The sequence below is a fragment of the Nelumbo lutea genome, chromosome 2, assembly GCF_056320005.1.
Source record: "Nelumbo lutea isolate HS-2025 chromosome 2, American lotus-T2T, whole genome shotgun sequence".
NCBI classification, from domain to species: Eukaryota; Viridiplantae; Streptophyta; class Magnoliopsida; order Proteales; family Nelumbonaceae; genus Nelumbo; species Nelumbo lutea.
This window is the reverse complement of record NC_142685.1, coordinates 64,478,141-64,495,163: the sequence shown is the minus strand read 5'-3', so window position 1 is coordinate 64,495,163 and position 17,023 is coordinate 64,478,141. Positions and strand designations below refer to the sequence as shown.

Sequence of the window (17,023 nt, the reverse complement as noted above, 5' to 3'; positions counted from 1 at the left end):
ATCAGGTATACCACGTATCATCCCCTCTTTCCATAGAGGAAAGATAAAGAAAAAGAAAAGATATAGTGATCGTGCCGTAGACCTTGTTCGTTTCTACTTGACGTTATTTTCCTCGGTTTTTTTACATTACATAAGGTAGCTTGCTTACCTAGCGCTTGCGCTAAGGATCTAATCAGAGTCAAACTTGGATTTGAAAAAAAACCTTTCCCTTATTAGCCGGAGTACAAGTGTACCCTTGATCTTTAGTAAAGGCGGATGACTTAACATGAATAGATAAGGGCAGCATATGCAGGGGCTTCTCTGGAAGAAGATCTCATAGGGGATCTCGAGGTTGAAGATGAAGATCCATATGCGTGTACGAATGAAGGTACAGATCGACGATCCAATTGATCTGGGACCCGAGGCATAGCAATCAGAGGCGTAGAGCATAGTATGTTGGAAGGTGCTTAACTCCGACTTGTCAACAAAAAGCTTTCTCCGACTTCAAAGTTGGATCGACTGGTTCACTGGGCTTGGCTGGTGGACTAGATAGGGACAGGAAAGTGACAGGACCTTTTAAAGAGCCTGAATCCGGTGTGAGGCTTGTGCTTCTTTCTATGTCTATGGAGAGCATGAAAGGCCCTAACAGGTCAGTCAAGTTTCGCAGGAAATTGTAGCGAAGGCAAAGCTACTGAAGTAGCTTTGTGCAAGTTGAGTAAGCGATAGCTCACGCAAACGCTATTGAAAGTGAAGCTCAGTAGCCTGAGGAGTGTCTTCGAATCTTTTTTAGCCGCCAAAGCACCTTTTCGGAAAAGTCCAGTTCAAGCAAAGGGAGGACAGAGAGAACTCCATGGATCGTTCCTAGGTCAACGGTCAACGGTCCAACGGGCTTTGACTTCGTTGAGCTTCAAAGCTTTCCCGCTCCCTTTGCAATCCAATCCCGGAACTACGGCTCCAAAGGATCGTGCAGTGGATGTGTCGGGTTCGAAAGTCTCTCTTCCTCCTGCTCCTGCTGCCGTTGGAATTGTGTGTTCGTCTCTGCCTGTTCAAAGAGCGACAATCAATGGTCTTAAAGGAGCACGTATCTGCCTGACTTGAAAACAATCCACGCTCCCTCCGATGAATGATTGTTTGTTCTTGCTTGATTACCGGAGGACTACCGCTGGAAGGCGTTGTCACTGCGACTTGGTGCCTAGTGTGAGAACAGCGTCTTATCCCTCAAGATGGGACGAAAGATCTGACTGCGCCGCTTGAGCGGCTTAAGGGAACATTAAAATGCAGAAGTTTTGATCTGTCGTCAGCGACTGACAGATTTCCCTTATCCTTTCAGGGAGCAGTGATTACTGGACTCTTCTGTTTAGAAACAGCATTCGCATGGGTACTCTCCGGATTAGGGACTAATGTGTTCTCTGCTCCGGCTAATATGAAAGGTGATCCTAAGTTTATTAAGTTTAATACGGGTCAACCTTTAGGGTACTTGTCGTCTTGGCCCTTGTTCGCACTGTCCCCCCACTTCCTCCAAGGGTATTGTGCAGAAAAGGTCTTCCCTGGTAAGGTATTTCGTCGGTATGCTCTTCTAGGTGACGATATCGTCATAGGAGATGCGAAGGTGGCGGAAGTCTATCAGAACGTGATGTCCCAATTAGGAGTCAAGATTTCACTACCGAAGTCTTTGATCTAGAATTGTGGAGGTCTTGAATTCGCTATATCCAATCCCTTCCTATCCTTGCCCTGGTAAGATCCGCTGGTTCTGGAGCCTCTGTCCTCTTCCTCTCGTTGCCTAAGTCTGTTGGCTAGTATCACATTCTTGGGTTGCGACGAAGTATATAAGACTGAGAGTCTCGGTGCTAGTGATCTGTTACCTCGTGCTGAGCTGGAAGTGTGCCTTGGAGAAGTGGCCTGTGAGCCTCTGGACCTCGAACACGGGAAGGTACTTTGGTCATGTGCCGACTCCTCTTCGCTTGGGGCTGCCGGGTTAAGAACGAAGGGCGACGTCGATCGTCCCAAATACACGCAAAACTGAACCGGAGTATAATTTTATGTCGATAATGTTTACACTTTTTTATCAAATGCATACAAAAGTGAACCGATGTAAATTTTACATCGGCTAGCATCCAAATACAGCAAAGAAAGAGTCCTTGAAATTAAAGTAGAAGTATAAAAATCATCCATACTTTACCATGAATACAGATATCTTATTTTTTATCATACATGCTTTACCATTGTATGATGTCATAAGCTGAAATAGTTTAATGCGATGGTGTATGTATGCCATGGCGTGTGTGTGTGTGGTGGGGGGGTCATTAATGGTTGGGAATATGAACCATCTAACCCACTAAATTAAAATGGATTGGATTCGACCCAAACCCACCTTCATCCAATCCAACCCACCCAACCCCTTAATCTATTATTCATTAAATGTGACTTATATAACTTGTAGAAAAATACATAAATTATAAAAACATAGAAAAATAAAATAAATAATATAAATTATAGGAAAATATATGCTAAAATTGCATAACATAATGAAAATTAACAAAAATTGCAAAAACAAAGAAAAACAGAAATAACGAAAAAAACAAAAAAAAAATTGCTAAACAATATAACAAAAATTACAGAAAACATAAAATGAACAAAAAATAACAAGAATTGCAGAAAAATACAAAAAACATAAAAAATAAAAAAAATAAAAAAATGTTACACAATAATATAACAAAATTTATAGAAAAATGTAGAAAATGAAGAAAAATATTAGACCAAGAGATTTCATCTTCTACGTCACTCCATCCTTTAAATTAAAAATTAGATTCTCCACTACTCTTAAATAGAAAAGATGGATTTAGTTTTTGGAGAAATCACTTTAGAGATACCAAATTTTGAAGTTCTGTGATCTTTCTTTGTGAATGAAATTCAGTACTCTTACAGTCCTTTTGGTTTGTGTGATGTGGATGGCCGAATATTCCTATTTTCTGATGTTTGTTTCGAGAGACATGATGCGATGAATTGGGATTAGTATTCTCAAAATAAGGAATGCGGGGTCTCATCAACTAGGTGCGACCCCAGTGAGAAACGAAAGTTTCGTTACGAGTGTGAGAAAATTTTGTCAAGGGTGGATTGTTCTCATCTCCCATCTTTGTAATGGTCCGAACTCAAATCTCAGACGACAAGGAGAAAAGACATTGTCTTCGTCTTCTCAGATGGCAAGGAGACAGGATTCCGTTTCACACATCATTCACTTTCTTTTTTTTTTTTTTTTTTTTTTTGCATTTTTTATCAAGAACATTTTTCCTTCCATGTGTTTCAGGTGCTTAGCGGACAAGGAGCACAGGATTCATCTCTTGAGACCGGAGTTCTCATCCTCATCTTCTTCCCATATCTTCTCCATTTTCTAACCATTTACTATTGGGTTGCCATATCTAAAACCCTTTTTTTTTTTTGTCGCTATAAACCCCTATTCATTGTATAGATATACTAAACCAAAAGTGTTTTGCTACAGATCTAACATGAATTTAATTTTTTTCATGATTTATTTGTCTTAACAACATAAACTTCTTTTGCAAATCTGCTCTTAGATCTGCCAGCTCTTATTAACCAAACGCTGGAAGTAGATTCTGTAGGATAGTGGGTCTCAGCAAACAAACTAGTGAATGAGAAAATAAAATTTTCTTTTCTCATCCCACTACTTCAGGACAACTAAATGGACCACTAATATGTGGTCACAGAAGGGATTTACAATTTATTAGAATTTAAAGGAACCCTAACGGTCGCTTCACCATTTTAGCCAACTACTTTTCTCTCTTTACAAACCACCTAACACGAATACCCAAATCTTGGAAACCACTCCTACAACTCATATGTCCGCATTTTTTCAGTTCAATCTAAATCGGAACTATTGTTTATTTCTTTCACATGCAACCACATTTGAAATTAAATTCACGTTTCATAAACTCAAAAAAAAAATCTAACAAAACCCTAGAACATACCTGTATTGGAATGAATTCTTTTTGCTCCATTTGGAAGGAATACAAATACAAATAAATAGAGTGCAAAACCTTATATTTTGTATTATTCTGTATATATGTATACTCTATATATTTGTATTTGCACTCATTTCAAACTGAACCTTTGTGCTGGATTACTGTAGTGTCTTTGGAATCCAAGCTGAACTCATTTCAAACAAAGCGGGAAAGTCGGAGATAGAGGAAGAGGAGGAGGAGAAAAGTAAAGACAACGAAGAAAATTGCAGAAGACTGGAGAAAAAGGGGAAAGTCAAAATATCAAAAGTTAAATGCTTAATGGGTTATCCGCCATGACCCAGCCCACCCAAACCATTAAACGTTTCTTTATTGAGTTACCCAACCCATCAGTGACCCAGGACTAAATGGTTACAGCCTAAGTTACCCAATCCATCAATTAATAGGTGGGTTGGCGGGTTGGGTTGTTAAATTGTGACCTCTAGGTGCATGAAGGAACCACTGTTAGAGGTGGCAATTGGGCGGATTGGGTTCTAATCCATCTAACCCGTAAACCCATTAATAACCCAATTAGATAGAATTAAATGGGATGGGTTCAACTCAAATCCACCTGAACCCAATCCAATCCAACTCAATCCATTTAGATAAAATAATGAAAATTACACAAAAATAATAGAAATTGCAAGAAATAAAATAGAAATTAAACAAAAACACAAAAATGCATAAAATTAATAGAAATTACATAAAATTTTGAAAAAACAGAAATTGCAACTTTCATTTTATCCTTTCTATACATATGAAAAAACAGTGTTGCAAAATAAATATAACAAAAATTATTGAAAAACACAAAAAATGAAGAAAAATAACAAAAGTTACAGAAAAATATAGAAAACCATTAAAAACTAGGAATTGCAAAAAGAAAATAAAAGTTATTAATAAAGAACAGAAGTGCAGAAAATAGAATAAATTATAGAAAAATATAAACAGAGAAAATTTTATGCCCAAAACAATCTCACTTGCATAACTATCGATCTTTTTCCCATATTCCATTGCAGATGAATTAGCACACGATGGAAGGACATTCACGTCATGAGAGTGACCCAATTGGGATTTACCTCTGAATCCACCCCTAACATCTCCTCAAACTCAGAGCTCACAAAAGTGCACACAGATATCATAGCTAGTAGTCCAATAAGCAATCCTTCCTTTTGGCATCCTTTCGAACAACACATCCTCAATTTGCATTGTTCCATTTTCATTTAACATACAATCAAAGCATTCCATGAAACGTTTTTCACATGCATATTGTCAAACAGTTTATGAGCATTGCCCTGTTTACCACATTTTACGCGTACATCAATCAATGAAGTCCCAACATACAAATCATATTCCAATCCAATTCTTGAAATCTTTCGTAAATACATTTTTCAATCAGAAGTCATGATAATTCTGCAAAACACTTGAAATTTATCATAAGAGTTCTTCCTTGGTACCTAACCAAGTATAGGCACGAATGGTTGAATTATAGAGGAGTGATATTGGAAACAATGTTCAAAATATCGATATGCATGATACACTAGTAGGGGCATATCAGGCGAATTGATACTACATTTTTAAACATTTTTTTATTTTTTTTTTTTGCAATTGGTTCAAAGGGGGGGGGGGAGGCGGTTTAAGTCTCCTCCATCCCCTAAACTGGTCAAACCCCTGATACACCCACTATAGGGGCATATCGGAGGGGTCCAAGAACGACACGTATTGGCTGATATGTATCGATACTTTGAATCTTGGTTGGAAAAGATGCTTGACTAAGGATTGTTTCTATAGAGGTTGTATCATTGTAGCTATCATTCATTGCAATTTTTGTACTAAGGAATGAATTCCATTGGAATCCACTTAAGGTCATTCCCTAGTTTCAGATAGTTTGGAAAGTAGTGCATAGGATACTTGAGAGAGAGAGAGGGGGAGAGAGAAAGAGAGAGATAAATTAATGGTTACCCGCTGGATAACCATGTACTAACCCATCAAATGTCCTCTTATTGGGTTACCCAATAAAAACCATTAAAAAACCCGCTGGATAACCATTAAAAAACCATGGTAATGGTTATATTGTGCAAGAACTTGACAATTTGCAAGAATGTTTTGGAGGCATTAATGGCCCCCGGGTCACCTTTAACCATGTTGGTGCTTCTACCACTGGTAAATACGGTTATAGAGAGAAGTAGCTCTATGAAACTGAGGACATTGGAGATATAGCATTAAAACTAGGGTTTTCTGCTGCAACTTCTACTGAGGTGAAACTGATGATCCACCAAATTATTGATGAAGAGATCAGTCCTGGGGAATGGTTCATTGTTCTTGTTGGTACTTGTTCTTATGCTATGATGAGAGAACATTAGACTCCTTGTAACTATGCCTTATCCCATGCCTGGCCAAACTAGGTTCCAATTTCTTCTTTTCTTTCAAAGGCATTTATTTGTTAGAGTATATCCATATCTGGTACAAATTTAAATGGATTAAATCTAGATCCGTAAATATGTTATTGAATTGAGTTCAGATATCCACAGATTTGATCCTAATATATTTTGTTGACCCTGTAGTGCAATGAAATAGTTTTCAGAAATACTAAGAAAAAAGATAGTCTTCTTCTTATAACCACAATATCTTTGAAGTTTCTTGGTTTGTCTTAGGGCTGTTCATAAGAAGGTTCAACCTGATCAAACCGATCAACCCGGACCGACTCAACCTAAATCGGCCGGGTTATCTTCAGTACCAGTCAGTTTCGGGTTGTAAAACATCATAAACCGATGGTTCGGATCAGTTTCGGTTTTTTTGTGTGAAAACTGAAACTGACCCGAACCAAACCGACTAATTGTCCATTTTTAAAGTTTAAATTAATTAAGCCCCCATAACTAATTATCCCTCTTCAAATCTATTACACTGGTTAGATTAATAATTGTAATTAACTGTCCTCAAGTCTCCCTACAGAATTCACCCAAATCCCAATTAAGACAATTAAACTTCAAAATGAATATATAATCAAAGGGATAGGTTGGTGGTTTTGGAGATAAAACTTAATTACTGAAAAGATATATAACATATATATCTCTATAATATGCATTATTATTATATATGGGTTTTGTTCTTCTTCTCCTCTCCAAAATCCAAACTATGGACTAGAGGTATATCCTGTTTATCAAAAATCAGGCTTTTCCCGCGTTCACTACCTCACATACTGTGGTGCCACAGTCCCCACATATATACTGCAGTTGAGTTTCTGTCAAGCATAGTTGAACTTAGAGACAAAACCGACCCAACCCGACTCAAACTGATCAAGTCGGTTTTGCTTAACATTGGGTCGGTTTCGGTTTCAAGTCGAGGAAACCCAACCAGGTCGGGTCAGTTAGAAAAACCTCAATAAACTGACCCAACCCGATCCATAAACAGCCCTATCTTGTCTTTATTTCAAGTCGAGGTAACCCGACCAGGTCGGGTCAGTTACAAATGATCGGTAGTCAACTTATCATCAACCAAAAGCAAAATAAATGGAGTGACTATTTGGCATTTTCTCTGTTCATCGCTGCAGTAACATGTGAAAAGCCCTTCTGTTATTCATTCATTAAAAAAGGCAGCCGTTTATTATGCTCATCAACTTACTATTTATTCATTTCTCTGTTTCTCACATACATGTATTTTTTTAGTTAAAATAACTCGTATATGTTGTAGCAATACATATTTCTTAGATCAACCCAAAATGTAATGGCAGGGAAAAGCTATTGTACCAAAACACCCCTTTTCAACCCTTATTGTCTAGGCTTAGCAAGGTCTATACACCAAAAAGAGGTGTAAATCGGGCCGTGCTGTGCTGACCCACAGGCTGGGCCAAGCCGTATTTGCTACCCCTGGGATACTTCAGAGTTTAGACCAGGCCGGCACAGGACAATGCGGGCCTGAGCTATTCTGTGCAGTGCCGCAAGTCAAGCTGGTTTGCAGACCAAACCTTGGGCCACTAGACCAAGCCATGAGGTATATTTTTTTATTTTGAAAATTAATAATAATAATAATTTAAAAGTAAATTAACAAAATAGACAAAAAAATCTTAAAATTTTATTTTATATGAATTTTGATGTATACAATTGTTTATATATGCAACAATAAAATAAAATTAAAAAATTACAATACAATTGGAATAAAATTAAAAATAAAAATTTATATTATATATATATATATATATGGATCGGGCAGAGCCACAGGCCTGTGCCGGCATGAAAACCCAAACCCAGCATGGCCCATACCTCCATGCCATCCGTGTGCTGTCATGCCGGGCTATGCTGGGCCACGGGCGGTATGCCCAGATTTACAGCTCTAACACCAAATAGGACGCTTCAGATCACCTCGCTTCATATGGTATCCAAACCACAGTTACCTAAATCTAAATAGGACGTTTCAGAGAAAGAAAATTCTAAATTTCTAGTCAAGATGCCATTGAACAAAAGGTGCACAAGACACCATTCACAAAATCCTGTCCACAAGGATGTGTGATTAACCAAACTAAAACAACAAAAAAGGTAAAACGCAATTCCAACATTAAAAGAAAATGTGCATAAGATACTTACCCTGAACATCTCTACACGGCAAACCACAGTATGACAAAAAAAAAGGATGCTTAGATTCTTAAAATGAATGCCCCAATAAACCGCCCACTAATTCTCCCTCAATCAATAAATGAATCTCTCTAAAAGAAGCATATCTAATAATCAAACATTGGGCATGAAGTATTCTGTATTTAGAAAACAAGGCAATAATTGAAGAGTGAATGTAACAGAAGCAAAGCCTACGCAGTACATGAAAGTGCAACCACGTTCATCATAAATCTTCCTCTCATCACCATGTTCTATCATTTATGTTATAGACACAACTTGGCTATAGCATTCAGGTACTATCATCAATAAATATTTTCATCTGAGGAGATCTATGCAGAACTATAATAGATGAGCTTTACTGCCACATTGACACTACTGAAAATTTGGAGTTTTTAAGTCATCGACTTCTGAAGGGTCTTATTCAAATTGTCACGAGTCAAACTGAATCAACGCATTACAATGCAAAGACAAAGGATAGTATACACCCCAAAACAATAAATTCATAGCTATATTTTGCAAATAAAGCTACGTGAATCAACAAGTTGGCACTTATTAAATGATCACTAGTCAATACAAGATGTTTCGGAAATCATCAAAATTTCTGATTGAAATTTGTGTGGATATTCAGTCCAAATTCCATGGTTCAGAACACAGACAGAAAAAAGAGGGGATACAAAACTTCATTCTTCAGACTGCCTTGTTCCCAGTACTGGAATGTCCTCAAACCGCTTCTGCATTAGAATAACATCAATTTTCTGTTAAAAACCGAGAATGGCAAGCTTAAGCAACAGTTCGGATATTATATAAATATGATGTTAGATCCCAAACTTGGCCGCACAGGAATGACAACAATTCTCGATTCAACAAAATCCTAACCCTAACTATCCGAGGTCAGCTCATTTATCAGGAAAAAAAAAAAAACTATCCGAGGTCAGCTATGAAAGACAATATTATCAAAGTAGTTAAAAGTCAAGAACTCCAGCCAGTTCCTTCTCTGATAATCAATTATCTACCTTTGCATTTTTTTTACTTACCTAAGAATAATATCATGTTTTTTATAGATAAAAGAAAGTATTTCATTAATATAAACAAGCATATACATAGGATTACAACCAGGGTCTGGGTACCGCTAAAAACAGATGGAACAATAGAATCCAAGAATAATATCATGTTAATTGATTGCATTGACACGCTATGCTGCTTCTCTATGTGCATCTATGATTGTCAGTTGTACAAGACAATTGCATGGTAGAAAAGAAACTTACTGTTCTCTGTGCTAGTGTGCTTCATTGAATTTAGATGCTGTGTAGTTATCCAACACAATTGCATTTTAGAATATTATTAAACCTGTTGTCTTCTTCATTATTATATCTTCTTGATCTCTTTCAAGTAATTAGGGCTGTAATCGGATCGGATTCAGCAAAATTCAACTCTGATCCAATTATGGAAAGCTTCTATCCAAATCCAGTCGGTTTTAAAGACCTCAGACTCAGATTCAGATTGGATTCGGATTTAATCCGACTCCGCTTTAATTTTTTAAAATACAAAAAAAAATTATTAATTTTCAACTTTTATATATAATAAATTAATGTAACATACATACTGAATTTATTATATATATATATATATATATAGATTCATATATAATATAATATATAAAATATATTTTTTATAATTTTAAATATGATTATATAAAATTTATATATTAAAACCAATAAATATTATGATATAATCAGATTCGGATTTTAGTCAGATTGGATGGAGTCAAATCCAAACCCGATCTGATTACATAAATATATCCAAGGTTCAAAATATCAATATGCCGGCGTATCAGGCAGTATGTTTTTTTTTTAGTTTTTTTTTCAAATCCAGTTCAGAGGGGCCAGTTTAAATGTCCTTCTACCCCTGAACTGGTCAGAACCTTGATACACCCTCTGTAGGGGCATATCAGGAAGCTCCCGAGTCCCGATACGATACGTATCGGACAATACGGGCCGATACGTCAATTTTTTGAACCTTGAATACATCAGCCAAAACTGAGATAATCGGATTGGATGTTGGACCGGGCCTCATTTTTCGGGTACCATTGACAGGCCTACAAGTAATTGATGCCACCAAGTTACCCACTTGTATTTTTCTTCTAGTGAAGTTTACCCCTTGTACACTAGGCATTGAATGTTATAAGCAAGTTTGAGTTACAAAACAACAAACAAACAAATAATGGCTAATTAGCCTACATATGGATGGAAAATATACTTAAAAGGATCTTTAAACAGGTTTAGATATCCAAATTAATATTTTTGTAGTGTCTTTTAAAACCTCAGAAGATAATTAAAAGAAACAAAAAGTGATAAAAGTATGGAACTAGGTCCTGTTCAATTTGATTGGAATTGTCTTGTGCGAATGGTGAGATTTACAAAACAAATAGTAGTAAGTTTCAAAAATATGTTTCAGAAAGAGATTAGGTGTAACGATTTAAATCGGAAACATGGGTTCACATTTTCCGTCATTAATTGTATCTTAATTTCTAGGAGTTCTACTACTGTGGATCAGAATTATGTTACAAACCTAGTGTTTCAAGTGCTGACATATCTAAGACAGCTTATTTTCCTGCTCAAAGTGTCATGTAAAAGGAAACCAAGATGTAGGAAATAATAATATCAAAGTAAAGCATATAAAATACCACAAAAACTGGCAAGATAGATCTAGACAAAATAAAGTTCCTTGTGCAAAGATCACTTTTCTCTTCAAAGTGTAATCTAAACAGAAGCCAAGTACAAGGAATAACATTATTTTTATCATTAGTGGGAATAGCAAAATGAAACTATAATATGAAACAATACTACAAAAAACTAGCACAAAGTACAAAGTGGCATCCAACTCCATGTCCTACATAAAAATAAGTGGATTGGTCACTTCTGGAAAAATTTAAAGCAAGATGCGGATGGATCTCTTATAGGAAAATCTCACTATTGGATAAGTGGTTTTCCATCAGGAAAAAACACCTATGGGTATTAGTTTTTCACAACGTATGGATTGAACTCCAACAGTTGGATAGTAAATTAGTAACCTAACAGATGCATCAATTTTATTTGGTGAACTCACGAAAGGGTATCATTTCGACTTGCCATGTTTCTATCCCTCCTTCAAGATATATCCTTGAGGCTTGAAACAGAAGAGCGTTTTGGAAGTTCAGTTCTGGAAATTTTGGAGCAAGATATGGGTGCATCTCTTAGAGGAACTATGGGCATTAGTTTTTTGCAGCAAGTATGTAGTCAACTCCAACAGATGAGTAGTAAATTAGTAGCCCAACGATACATTTAATTTTACTTGGCAAACCATGAAAAAGTATCATTTCCACTTGCCATGTTATTGTCCCTCATATAAGCTATGGCCTTGGGAATGGGAACAGAATAGCCTTTTGGAGGTTTACTCCTCTTCAAAACCTCATTGTTGGATACTTCTTCCAGTTTTTCAACCAGTTATCTATTCCCCTCACTCACATCTTCCCCAAACCCAATATCTTTCCAGGAAAAAAAGGATTCTGGCATTCTGTTGTACCATCAAACAGTTGCTTCTTTTTATTGAAAGCCATATGTGAAAAAATCAGCATGCTTGACGGGCTATTCAAGAAGAATGTGGTAGTGACTACATCTTTCCTCAAGTTTGCCCTTTGTGCCTCAAAGAGGGGGGAACTCCATTGTAGGGTTGTTATCCTATGCATGGTTCAGGAAGAAAGAAACTCAAGATTATTCAAGGAGGTGAGTCAGCAAGGAAAGAATGCAGGAAATGTGGGGCAGGGATCTGCTACCAACCCTGTCCCAACAGTCCACTGCAGCCTCACATTGGGAACATCTCCCTTGTCGTCATGGGGAAATGTTCCCAATGTACAGACGCAATGGCCAATTGGGATGTTGTTGGCACTGCGTGTTGGTAGCTGACCTGAACTCGAAAATGTGAAGATCAAGGTGAAAAATTGGATTAAAGTAACTACATTGATTAAGGATTTCTCAATGGATGACATTATGAGAGAGTGGAAACAGCTAGCAGATTCGGCAGTCTCGTGAAAGCTAATAGATGGATTTCCCCACTAATAGGGTGGGTTAAACTCAAGTTTGATGGCTGCAAGACAATTAATATTGAGAAGTTACTTAACACTTCAAATCTGATAATAGACGGTGACTCTACAACAGTTATCAGCTGACTGAAACAAGACAAACCGGGCTCATGATCATATAGAAATATCATGAAGGAAATCAGGAATTTACTTAAAGATATAGATGTGAAGCTTCTTTGGACACCAAGAGCAGCTAATGACTTGGAAGATGCATTAGCAAAACAAGGGCTAAAGTGGGAGCAAATGTTTTGGGGAACAATGTGAAGAAATGAAAGCATGTATATTATAATTCATAAACAACAGTTATCAGCTGACTGAAACAAGACAAACCGGGCTCATGATTGTATAGAAATATCATGAAGGAAATCAGGAATTTACTTAAAGATATAAATGTGAAGCTTCTTTGGACACCAAGAGCAGCTAATCACTTGGCAGATGCATTAGCAAAACAAGGGCTAAATTGGGAGCAAATGTTTTGGGGAACAATGTGAAGAAATGAAAGCATGTATTTCATAATTCATAAACAACCAAGGGCTCCCATACCACCTAGGAAACATGTTGCCTAAATTTTTTCATTGATCCCATGTATCATGAAGGCAAGTTTAAGGTAATGGCTATAAATATAAATAGAACCAACCAAATTCATGAATGTTATAAAATGCTTCAACAGAATTTACAAGAATCGATTTAACACCAGCAACATAGGCACTGTTTATATTTATAATTGTATAACCTTTACAAAGGACAAGCATAGTGCAAGCACATATATGTTAGCAGTTTAAGAAAAATACAACAGGACTTATTCACTCTGCAGAACGATATAGGCGGCAAATATAATACCCCAAAATTGTTGTACTCCCAGAGCTTATGAACTCCGTAGTCCACTGCCTGCATCCAAAAACATCACTTCGTAAGTTACCCTAAATAAATAAATAAATAAATAATCGAAAGCGTCCTTTTTTCAACAAACCAAAAAAAAAAAAGAAAAAAAAAAACAATTGATTAAATCATCGGCTGAGGAAGTATAGCTAAAATGCAAACCCCCTGGAAACCTAATTATCTTTTAAGAATCAACCTTACGAGGGCATTTACCAACGTCAATGAGATCCCGGCCGCCGTGTATCAAACAAAACGAGTAAAATTGTAAATAATACTACAAAATTACCAAAACCCAAGATTTAGGAATTAGCATCTGAGTATATTCCAGCTTGATTTCAATCGTGAAATAGAAACTGTGCACATAGACATTCATTCCAGATCGTAAAGGTTCAGTTGAACAACAAAACATTGAGTATTTAGAAACAGTAAGGCGTGTTTGAATTAAGAAGAAGCAAGACCAAATGAAAAAACAATACTTGCATAAAACCCAATCGATGGCCTTCTAGAGCAAGCACATAAACAATCAAAGAAAAACGCGGGGATTGGGCAGAAACCCTACCCGTTCTCCGACGAAAGCGCCGGCAATGATAAAGGTAACGTATACAGAGTTCCGGCGCATGATGACTCTGTAGAGCCCTTCGAAAAGACCTCCACTTTTCCGAGCAGTAGAATCCATGGCTTCTATTGGTCTTTGATCTTTCTCTCTTCAATTTCTTTCGGGCTTTGGCGCAGACTACCATTTTTCTACGATCTTGGAGGAGCGTCTTATAGGGCTGCAAATGGCATCCCGTATCTGGCGTATCCGTTTTTCCGATTCGATTTTGGTCCGGTTCAGAATTATCCGTTTTTTTTCTTTTTGGTGAAACGAATTGATCCAAAATCGAGCAGTTTGTAATTGGATCGAATGTGGACTGTGGAATCATACCTATCCGATTGGACCGATTGCATTCGATTTATGGGTGATAGTGGCGTAGAGTTGTAAAGTGGGCTGGATAACACATAAGGGTGTCAATGACCCGTTTTGTTTAGACCCCGTCCAGTCCAAAGTCAATTTAGACGGACTGGACGGACCAATCAGACATATTGGATTGGATTAATCTGGTCCAAAATATTAATTAGATTAGATTGGACCTAATCTATCCATAACAAATTTATATTGGATTGATTTGGATTAAGCCAATATCTGGTCCATTGATAGATATAAGGTAAGAATATATGTGTCGATGGACTGGGTTTGGGTTGAAACCAATCTAAGTCAAAATGAATTTGAACAGATTGAATGATTTAGACATGGGCTTGGATCGGTTCAAATTGGTCCAAAACATTCACTAGATTGAATTGGACCTAGTCCATTTATAATAATAGACTCACATTGGACTGGATTGGATTGGACCAAATCCAATCCAATTGACACCCCTGGTCACATAGCCCAGCACAACTTCAGGAATTGTAATGAGTGAACATGTCAAGCCTGGCCTAAACCCTTGGCTAGGGTTGTTCACGGGTCAGGTTGGGTCAGTTTACTGATGTTTTTCCAACCGACCCGACCTGGTCGGGTTACCTGAAATTGAAACCGAAACCAACCCTGTGTTAAGCAAAACCAACCTGATCGGTTTGAGTCGGTTTGGGTCGGTTTCGGCTCTACTTAGTGGTGACTTAGTTGTTGTTCAAGTGTTCATTTCCGGCTCTACATTCCCAAAGGAAACCATCATTTCCTTAATGTTTTGTGGCCCATCCATGGATCCAGTTGTGGAGGGAGCAGAGTTTGAGAGACAACTTAGTTAAGTAGGTTGTAACTAGGATAGAGACAACTTAGTTAAGTAGGAATTAATTAGGTTGTAACTACTAACTAGGAACTAACTACTAAGTCGGTTTGGTTCGGGTCCGTTTCGGTTTTCACACATGAAAACTGAAACTGAACCGAATCATCGGTTTATGATTTTTCATAACCCGAAACTAACCGGTGCTGAAGAAAACCCGGCCGACTCGGGTTGGGTCGGCCCGAGTTGGTCGGTTTGGTCAGGTTGGGTCTTCTTATGAACAACCCTACCCTTAGCCATGCCGAGCTAGGGTTTTGGGGCCCATGGACCATCATGGCATGGCCCACATATATATAAATATATATAATATGTATTATATGTAATTATAATTATATAATAATATGTATACAAATTTTTATTTTCAATTTTATTACATTATTTTATTCCAATTTTATTATGATTTTTTCAATTTCGTTTTATTATTTCATATATAAACAAAATTGTTTACATCAAATTTCATATCCAATAAAATTTTAAGATTTTGTTTTCAATTTGCTGTCTAATTGTCTATCTTGTGAATTTATTTTAACTTTTCTTAACTAATAAAATAATAATTGACTAATAGACAAACAATTATAAACATTTTAGGTTTCATGTAAAAAACAATTTAAAAGAAAAGAAACATATCGATATAATCATCCATATAATAATTAGTTGATTTTATCTATGCAAATAATAATAATAATAATAATAATAATAATAATAATAGTAGTAGTAGTAGTATTAATAATAATAATAATAATAATAATAATAATAAATTTTAAAAAATCCACTAGGAGAATAAATGAGAAAATTAACAAACTTGGGACATTACATTTAGAATAATAAGAAAAAATCTTACTTGATTTATCCAAAAGAAACTAATAATTTGATTAGTCCTTTTTTGCATTGAACTCTCTTAAAACACTAAGAAAAACTAGTAGAACTTGATTTGCCTTATTGTTTTTTCAATTTTACTTTTTTATTTGGCCCATAATTATTGAAGTATTTTTTATATGTTTAAAATTATAAAAATATATTTTCTTTGCATTAAATCTCTAAGTAATCATTGATATTTGAAGTTTATGCCTCATTTAACAAAAGATTAAGCCTCGCATTAAAGTTGTGAGGCTTAAGCATTGAAGCAAAATTTGTGTATCTCACCTCAAGGCGTATGCTTCACACCTCAAGGCTTAAGCCTTTTAAAACAATGGTCGTCGATAATGTTTATGCTAAGCCTATGGGCATACACATGCATAGGTCAAATTTCCAAGCCTATAACTTAATATATAAATAGAGAATGACCACTCAATGCTAAGTATAGGGTTAGTATTTTAATAATTTTTGTTTAACATCTATTATTTATGACATAAGTTTAGGTTTTTTATATAAATTTGTTACTTAATTTAAGAGATTAAATTAGGTTTAATTTCCAAATAAAAAAAAAACATTTATCTAGGCAAATGCATTTACTAGGTAAATGGTTTCTCAAAAAAATGAACCAGCCAAAAAAGAGTAATGATAAAGCAGATTAGGTGTGGATTAAACTTTACAACTATTATTTTAACCCAGTCAAAGTTTTAATGGGTGATACCCTAACCCAATTAGCTTATTGACATAGATATAGATAGT

The 17,023-nt window shown here is 36.2% G+C and overlaps 1 protein-coding gene across 1 annotated transcript; it reads right to left on the bottom strand.

Annotated features, from left to right (window-relative positions):
* Positions 1 to 9,076: 9,076 nt before the first annotated feature.
* On the bottom strand, positions 9,077 to 14,404 carry LOC148871210 (cytochrome b-c1 complex subunit 9, mitochondrial-like). The gene is made up of 3 exons (XM_088968998.1): positions 14,152 to 14,404; positions 13,554 to 13,601; positions 9,077 to 9,327 (listed from the first exon to the last, which is right to left on the bottom strand). Exons 1-3 carry the CDS (start codon positions 14,266 to 14,268, stop codon positions 9,277 to 9,279), a joined length of 216 nt encoding a protein of 71 aa, XP_088825124.1. The 5' UTR covers positions 14,269 to 14,404; the 3' UTR covers positions 9,077 to 9,276.
* Between the last annotated feature and the right edge of the window lie 2,619 nt (positions 14,405 to 17,023).

Coding starts and splice junctions, on each gene's coding strand:
- LOC148871210 (XM_088968998.1), bottom strand. CDS start 14,268: ATGGATTCTACTGCTCGGAAAAGTGGAGGTCTTTTCGAAGGGCTCTAC. Junction 13,602..14,151: donor GCGCTTTCGTCGGAGAACGG/GTAGGGTTTCTG, acceptor TTTTGGATGCAG/GCAGTGGACTACGGAGTTCA. Junction 9,328..13,553: donor GGGAGTACAACAATTTTGGG/GTATTATATTTG, acceptor ATTCTAATGCAG/AAGCGGTTTGAGGACATTCC.